We start from the raw sequence: 8,213 nt of genomic DNA, 5'->3' as shown, positions 1-8,213 counted from the left end.
AAATTTGCTGCTGTAAATCATTTTGGTTATTCTGAAAAAAAGAAAAAAAAAACAATCTATCAATATCTTCGTTAAGTGAAGGGATTGATATACCTAAAAAAGGTAGTCATGTGGTCGTTCATATGACAATTTACCAAGAATATTGACATATTTTTACAAAACGACCAAAACAATTTACGGATGACAAACTCATGGACCACTTCTATCGATTTTCATCATCAAGAACCAAAGTAAAAGTTATACCAATTTCAAGAATTCTTTTGGATTAAAAAAAAAAAAAAGTCTTCTAGTAATTACAAAAACAAAAGTACAAACATATTCCATTTCTTTTTTTATCGAAAATGATTTCCCTCTTTTGAGTCAAAGAAATAGCCCCATTTGTAGCATAAAAATACAAGAACAAATTGTGGCTGCACACTCTGCCCTACGCTTAACACTTTTGAGTCAACTGCTTGTTATGAACTAGTTATATTGATAGGTAGGTAGTTCAACTAAACTACTTGACCAACAAACAAAAAAGACTACCAAATAATTTACACGCACAACAATCACCTGCAAAAACAACTCTGGAATATGGAGTGATATATCTTCAGTTGTTTTGAGGTCTCAATTAATTGTGGCAACTAAAAAGAACCAATGTCAAGTGTCACTCATTTCTTCTGTCCTCTATCATCATATTCTTTTGACACTGTCGCCGTGAACAAAAGCCACAAATCCCTCACTTGCTAGTGTCGTAATTGCAGTCCTCAGCTGAAATGCCAACAAAAGCATAGCCATCAGCATGCCAATTCTGTGTTTGTATTGAGAGAGAGAGAGAGAGAGAGAGAGCAATATACTAACATCATTGAGGTGGAGTTCGCCACCAGAGCTCTGCTGCTTCAGCTCCTCCAGCAGCTGCAGGACATATTAAACACATCAAGATGATGTTTATAAGATAGTTATATGACTCTAGTTTGTACATCTTGTAAATAAGCACACCTCTAACAAGCGCATTGAGGGTCCCCCAAGTTGCATCTTCTCCATAATTATGTTGCGAGCTGATGATACGAGACTTTCTCGTCTCATTCTTTCACTTGCCGAAATTCCAGTGGTGATAAGATCCATGTCGATCGTTCCTTAAGAACAAAGCACAAGTAAAACATGATGTTAAGCTGTGTTTGTCTTCAGGGAAAGTATAATTAAGAAAAAGTGGACACAAATGCTGTAATTACCTGTGGAGTGATCAGTTGCCGATTGCTGCATTGCAACTTCCAGAAGCCGAAATGCCTCAATAACATCATGCTTCTCAACCTGCACGCATCAGGCAATAATTTTATTGATTTTATTCCAGATAAATATACTGTGAACTGTTAAGATACAATGCAATCTTTGCTAACCGATTCTGAGAAACGGATGCGAGCTAGAGCTTCACTAAGTCGTATCAAACTCTCAATCTGCCTGGGTGTTGCTGTTATCACCTGTCAAAATAATCAATTAATTGAATATGATATAGTCATGCCAGCTTTTCACTTTTTATTTAACTAGAAAAAACACTGATTGATGCAAGAATTGACAATTTTATTTGGAGATCTAGGTCAAATGCACCAATCAATGTATTCTGCAAATAAAGACAAAAACATTTTGCATCAAAGAAAGAGATGAAATAAAGAAATTGCAAAATGAATCTTCACTTGATAGGGAAAAATGATACATCATATGAAAATATTGTCACAAGTGTATAACTATATATTATGTGAACATTCTTCTATAATTTCTGGACCTAGAATATATATGAAGAGTACCATGTATTAAGATTGATGTAAATTTACCTTTTTGCTACTGCCTGGAAAATTTCCTCTCCTCCTCAACTCAACATAACCTCTAGTCAACTCTTCAGCAGCCTCATCAGATAATTGTGGGTGAATATGCTTTCGGGCATAACCCACATATGCAGTCAACGTAGCAATGTCTAAGACATCCTGCTGTACGCTCTGCAATTGGAGACATGGAAATTTAAAGATAGACAAGATATGTGCTAAAACTAATCCTATAAATATTTACCAAAAAAATATAGTACTTAGATGAGAGAAATCATAATTCACAAGACCTCAGGATTCTCAAAGTGTAATGCAACAATATGCTTTGCGAGGCGTCTGTCTGTATGCTCATCAGCCTTGTCAAGGAGTAAGTAGATCAGATCGAACCTGAGAAAAACTAATGATCAGAGAGCAACTCAAAACCATTACAATAGAGACCTTGAATAAACTATGCAAGAAAACAACTTTGACACTCTTTTTTTAAGTCTTCTTTACACCAAAAGTTAACAAAAATTTCCACAATAGATAACTTTCACAAGTATGCAAAAAAAACCAGTTTGACATTCTTTACAACAAGTCTTTAAATTAGATGAATGTATGCAAAACCATTGTTAAGCCTTAGTTTAGGCCTTTTTACTGTGCTAGAAGCATGTCATGTGTATCTCACCTGGATAATAAGGTAGGAGGAAGGTGTATATTGTCAATTACTGATAAGCGAGGGTTATAGCGTGAACCACTTGGATTTGCACAAGCCAAGACCGAAGTCCTAGCATTAAGGGAAGCAATAATTCCTGCCTTAGCTATTGAAACAGTTTGCTGTTCCATCACCTGGGGGAGTATGAGTATATTTAGAAATAAAGCCATCAATGGGAAATTAGTTGCATTGTGCACAAAGGAATACTAGAACACAGCCCTGATAATATACTAAGTAGTATACTTAATGCCACTTAGCATACTGACATACTGTTCTTGCGTCTCTGATTAGCTAAAAATAAGAAATTAGAATGTCAAACTTTGAAGCATATGATTGGATCTACAAACTGCCATATTAAACTCGAAAGCATCTAATCTGGATCTTCACATATCACTCAACATGATTTCAAAGACATCCAAACTTAAAAAGAAAAGATAAGTTTATAAGAATTTGAAAAAATGCACATTCCTCCCACATATTTGAGAAAAAAAGTGAAAGAATAACCAACCTCATGTAGCATGCTCCTCGCACTATCAGACATTTTGTCAAATTCGTCAATGCAGCAAATGCCTCTATCACTCAAAACTAAGGCTCCACTCTCTAAAACCTGAAGAGTCATAAAATGCCTCCACTCAACTTCATGTGTTTTCATGAAATACCATAAGATAAAGTTTTTTATAAACAAAAACATACTGTTTCCCCTGTTTCGGGATCTTTTGCAACATAAGCAGTCAATCCAACGGCAGAACTCCCTCTTCCACTAGTGTATATTCCGCGAGGCGCTAACTTGTGTATGTACTGGAGCAGCTGGGACTTGCTGGTTCCAGGATCACCAACAAGAAGAATATTAATATCACCACGAAAGCGAGCACCAGATGGAAGCTTCAAAGCATTCCCACCAAAAAGCTGCATTTAGGCCATTTAAAAATAAGAACCAATTTTTAAAAAAAAATGAATGAGAAACTATTTTTTTAACTACAGCTGACGCAACTCTGTACCGACGCCTCACTACTACTTAATTAATTAACGGCTAAGCAATTTAAGCATTTAAAGCACCTGGCAAAGAAGGCCTTTTTTTACATCATCTAACTCCCAGATGTTTGGTGCTAAAGACCTTGTTAATCGATCATATATATCTGGCTGTTTTGCCAGCTCTTTCAATTGTTCCACCTGAAATTTCAGTAAGGATATCATTGATACAGACAATAAAAGCAAAGTCTGATGCGACTGCAAGTGAAGAATATAGTATACATTGGTTACCTTTTTTTCATCAAAAAGAATCTCTTCTGAGTTTCCAACCAAGGTATTGTCAACTTCCACTTGATCCTCCGCCAGCATTCTTGACTTATCAGATTTTTTTATATGCAGACAATCAATGTAAGTCTGCAATAAAAAAAATAGGGATATTTATATCCAGAACACCCTACTGAAAAGATCTTGAAATTTAAAAGAGAAAAAGATAGAAACGTGCCTTGAACAGTGATTTTACAGTTCTCTGTGTTGGTCCAACTCTAACAGTCATAGCCCTGTATATCCCAGTAACCTATGGGAAAGGAACACATTCAAGATAAACAAACAAGGTAGGTATCTTACGGTCATACAAAGGGGTACAATATGGACTTACCTCAATTCTGTCTCCTGGTTTTCCAGCATCAACCAGTTTGTCATGCATCAACAAGCTCACCGTATGTGGTGTCCCTCCTTCAGGGATCTCATCAGGAGTCTCCTGGAGCCTCACAATCTGTTTATCTGTAAACCTGATTGAAAAAGCAGGACCCATTAAGGTGATTTCTTTGTAAAAACTCTAACTCCAAACTGTAAAGGTTACTTTCTCACATCAGTTTATTTCACAAGTTTTATTCCACACTATTTTTCCTTTCGGTTGTACTTTTCCGAATATAGTCGTAATGTTTTCTAACTTGATCTGAAGTCTAAACCTATAGGACAAAGGCTTTAGATGTGATTGTTTGCCCATTTCAACCACAATCATGACTAGCACAACCGTTAGAACTTTGCTTCAGTTTAAAAACAATTGTGCCTCTTGAAATTTTTATTCTAGTGTCAATCTTTTATTGCTAGCATTCAAAACCCCATTTTTACACAGGAGTCCATGTTCCACTAAAACTTTAAAATCATATACATCTCAAATGCATCGGTTGTTTAAGAAAAACTGCAAAAAGAAAGGAGACCCCTGGAGATGCAAAAGGTGAAATTACATAGAACAAACATATTAAACAACTTAACAAAAGATATTCGCCCTTGATTACCTGCATCGATTATGAACAAGTGTCATGGAATTCCTGGCTTGACACTCTTCCTTCAAGCATATTGTAGGCTCAGATATTCTCCCTGATAGCACTCAAAAATTCAGCATACAATAGAGAAATTAATCTAAATCAAATTTAAGCAAATAAGGATGTGATCTCAACAAGGTTACCTTTCTCTACGGGAAGAGGGTCGGAGTAGTAGCCACACACGAGGCATCGAAATATTGCTTCCCTTATCTCTGGTATTATTGAACTAGACCGAATAATCATTCCCTTCAACGAAACCATCCTCTCAATGTCTAGTAGTAGATATACTCAAGTCAGTCCATATTTCCATGTACACATTACATTGATCAACAACAAACAAAAACCCAAAAGCAAAAGAGAGAAAATTGGATTGCAAATACAAGTAGATGCTGAAAACTAACCAGATGGGTTGAGATTTCTCATCGATATGGATGTTTTGAGATTATAAATCCGAGTTTGGATGTGCTTTTCAAACAACGGGTTTATGATGGGCAGCATTTCCATCAAAACAATATCAAAAATCGCAAGAACCTCGAGTGGGTACCTGACCATCTTCGCATACAAGTCGGAATCATAATCAAACACATTGCGTGCATCAACATCAAGCGAATCATCTTCCATCTCAATAACTCTCTTGATGGCCTCAATGTACTTCCCTTCTGTAAGGTACTCACTCTCCGTATTCCACTGCGACTCATCCCGAAAATTCTTCAGAAACCTAACGATCGCCACCTTAACGTCGTTCACGCTGATATTCGTGCCCCAGACAAATGTGGGTCGGTCCTCATCCATGCCATACCCGTCGCCGCCTTCAGAAGATGGCGGGACATCACCGTCGGTGGAGGAGGGGGTCGGGGCAGGGCCAGCACTATGGCCGTTGGCGCGGCGCGTGCCCGTTGGGGTTGTTTCGGATGCGGCGAACCGGGACCGCTGGGCCCGCGGGGTGTCAAATTCCGAGGGGGTAATGGATCGACGCCTCCTGCGGTGGGTGGCGTCCGCCGGAGAGGAGAAGGTGTTGCCGATTGGGCTCGATAAGAAGTCATCAGGAGAAGAAGGCCCTGTTGAGATTTGACATCAACATAAAATTTTTAAAAAAAAAAAAAAAAAAAGGAAAGGAAAATGAGATTTACAGACACGTGAAAACAACCGAAGTTCGAGAGAAATAGAGAGAGAGGAAGGGGGTTACCGTTGTTGAAGTCCGCCGGAGAAGAATCGGAAGCCATGGCTAGAGAGAGAGAGAGAGAGAAGGGGAGAGTGTTGCGGTTTGGAGGGATTGGTTTGGGCAGCGCGGAGTGTCGCTATGCTTGGCGGGTCGGATTTTGGCGCGAAGATGTGATGATTTTCCCGCCAGAAATATAGCTGGCTTGGATAGGTCTTTTTATTTGGTTTATGGGTTCAACTTCGATGGGTCTGAGGGACACCAATTGGTGGATCAAGGATCGTAGAGTCCAATACACCTAAATGCATAAATTTATGAATTTAGTATTTACCCTTGAAACTCATTTTTCCAAATTTCCCGTTCCCTTGTCCTTCTTTTCTATTTAAACGGTTATGATTAAACCACATTAGTATCTTATATTGATTTTTTTTTTATAGACAGATAAAGATAAAAAAAGAAAATGTGAAAGGAGAAGAGAGGAGGAAATTAAGAGGGAAGAGAATTATACTCATTCTCCCTTAACCCCGTAGAAGTACATGTCTCACTATATAAACCTTATTTTTGTCGTCTAAATCTTGAATTGAGTGATGAAGTAAAAATGTTCCAAATGGAAGAAGTGGAGTAATTTTGTAAAGTGGGTGAAGGACAAAGCGATTTATTTGGCTTATAATTTGGATGGGAGAGGACAAAAAGGTGGGATCTTGGAAAAGGTTCATCAACGGAGGAATATCTTGTAAGTGGGGATTTTTTTTTTTTTTTTTTTTTTTAATAAACAATATTATCTATACTAACGGGATTTGAAAGTGGGTTAAGTCTCAAAATGAGCTAGTAATAATGTGGTTCAAATTCTCTTTTAACGAGAATTGAACCTATGGCCTCTCATTTACAAGTGAAGATGAATATCATTAGGTCGTAGTATTAAGTGGTTGTAAGTGGGTTATGGATTTTTTAAAAATGGGTTGCCATCAGTTGGTGAAACCATCAACTTTCCCATAGTGGATGGAGAAGAAAGGGTGGGCAAAGGAAGAAGAATGAGGGATGGCCGATGGGGAAGATGGCAACCATGGCTGCTTTTCCACGGAGGAAGGAAGGGAAGGGACAACAAAGGAATATACAACCTCTCTCATTTGTGTCACATTAGAAGATTTAACCGATTTTTTATGGAGCATAGTGAGAGAAAAAAAAATATGTTTTACGATACAAAATGAGAGTGAGTTTGAGTTTAAGAGGCATATTGCCGTAATTAAGCCTTTTTATGCCACTTTTAACCATCTTCTATTGTTTCTAGACATAGTTTTTCCGTCTCAAAGTTTTTTACTCCATTATACTACATTGCCATAAGGTATTCGGCTTTCTATTTTTTTTTTTTTAATCAGATGCAATGCAAATTTGAATTATGTATGTGTGTGTAATTTGAAGGTTTCTATGTGGATTGAAGATTTAACTTACAAGGCACAACAATATTATTAACAAAAATTGTAAGGTGAAGTGCCAATTTAGTCCTTGAACTATCACCTCAATGAAAATTAGGTCATTGAATTATATTTTAGGTAAAATAAATTCCTAAATTCATTAAAAATTGCTAATTGCATCCCTACTATTATATTCAAAGCTACTTTATCTAATTTTTTGTCACTTGACACACTTTAAATTGTAATATCGTTATTTTCTCGCCTATAAGCTCTTAACGTTTCATATAGGTTGCAAATCTAATGTTTAATTTACCCTCCAAAGTTAAGCAAATGTAACGTCTAATTTACCCCCTAAAGTTAACTATTTACACCATTTTTTTATGTAAAATTACCAATCTAACCTCTCATGCGTATCACATGCAAGTAACATGACTTAAATTGACGGAAAATTTAATATAGTAGCTTCGAATATAATATTGGGGATGTAATTGGTAGATTTTTATAATTTAAGGACTGATTTTTCTGAAGAAAAAAAATAGTTTAAAGACCTAATTTTCATTCAGGTACCGTTTGGTATGTGGGACGGGACGGAACAGAATGGAACAAGGCGTTCCGTCCCACGTTTGGTGCGCCTAAAACAGGTGGAACGAGCTGTTCCACGGGACAAATTTTGAGTGAATTTTCGTTCCACCTCACCCCCTAGAACGACTCGTTCCACATCCGTGGAACACAAAATTATAATCTCTCCATCTCCTTCTTCCTCCTTATTTCCATCCGAGGGCATCTTTGCTCCCGCTCCGTTCCGTTCCGTCCTGTCCCGTCCCGTCCCGTCTCATTCCGTTCCGTCCCGTCCCGTCT

The 8,213-nt window shown here is 37.5% G+C and overlaps 1 protein-coding gene across 1 annotated transcript; it reads right to left on the bottom strand.

Annotated features, from left to right (window-relative positions):
- Positions 1–443: 443 nt before the first annotated feature.
- On the bottom strand, positions 444–6,135 carry LOC137729512 (DNA replication licensing factor MCM4). The gene is made up of 18 exons (XM_068468474.2): positions 5,971–6,135; positions 5,186–5,842; positions 4,928–5,056; positions 4,758–4,839; positions 4,115–4,247; positions 3,962–4,033; positions 3,751–3,873; positions 3,547–3,660; positions 3,184–3,396; positions 2,999–3,097; positions 2,464–2,624; positions 2,087–2,183; positions 1,809–1,970; positions 1,377–1,457; positions 1,212–1,290; positions 979–1,115; positions 841–894; positions 444–750 (listed from the first exon to the last, which is right to left on the bottom strand). The coding sequence occupies exons 1-18, from the start codon at positions 6,005–6,007 to the stop codon at positions 673–675; spliced, it is 2,508 nt and encodes an 835-aa protein (XP_068324575.1). The 5' UTR covers positions 6,008–6,135; the 3' UTR covers positions 444–672.
- Positions 6,136–8,213: the final 2,078 nt, after the last annotated feature.

Source organism: Pyrus communis, chromosome 10, assembly GCF_041283825.1.
Source record: "Pyrus communis isolate YQ-2024b chromosome 10, ASM4128382v1, whole genome shotgun sequence".
NCBI classification, from domain to species: Eukaryota; Viridiplantae; Streptophyta; class Magnoliopsida; order Rosales; family Rosaceae; genus Pyrus; species Pyrus communis.
Note: the sequence above shows the minus strand (reverse complement) of the source record. Positions and strands in the feature narration are given on the sequence as shown.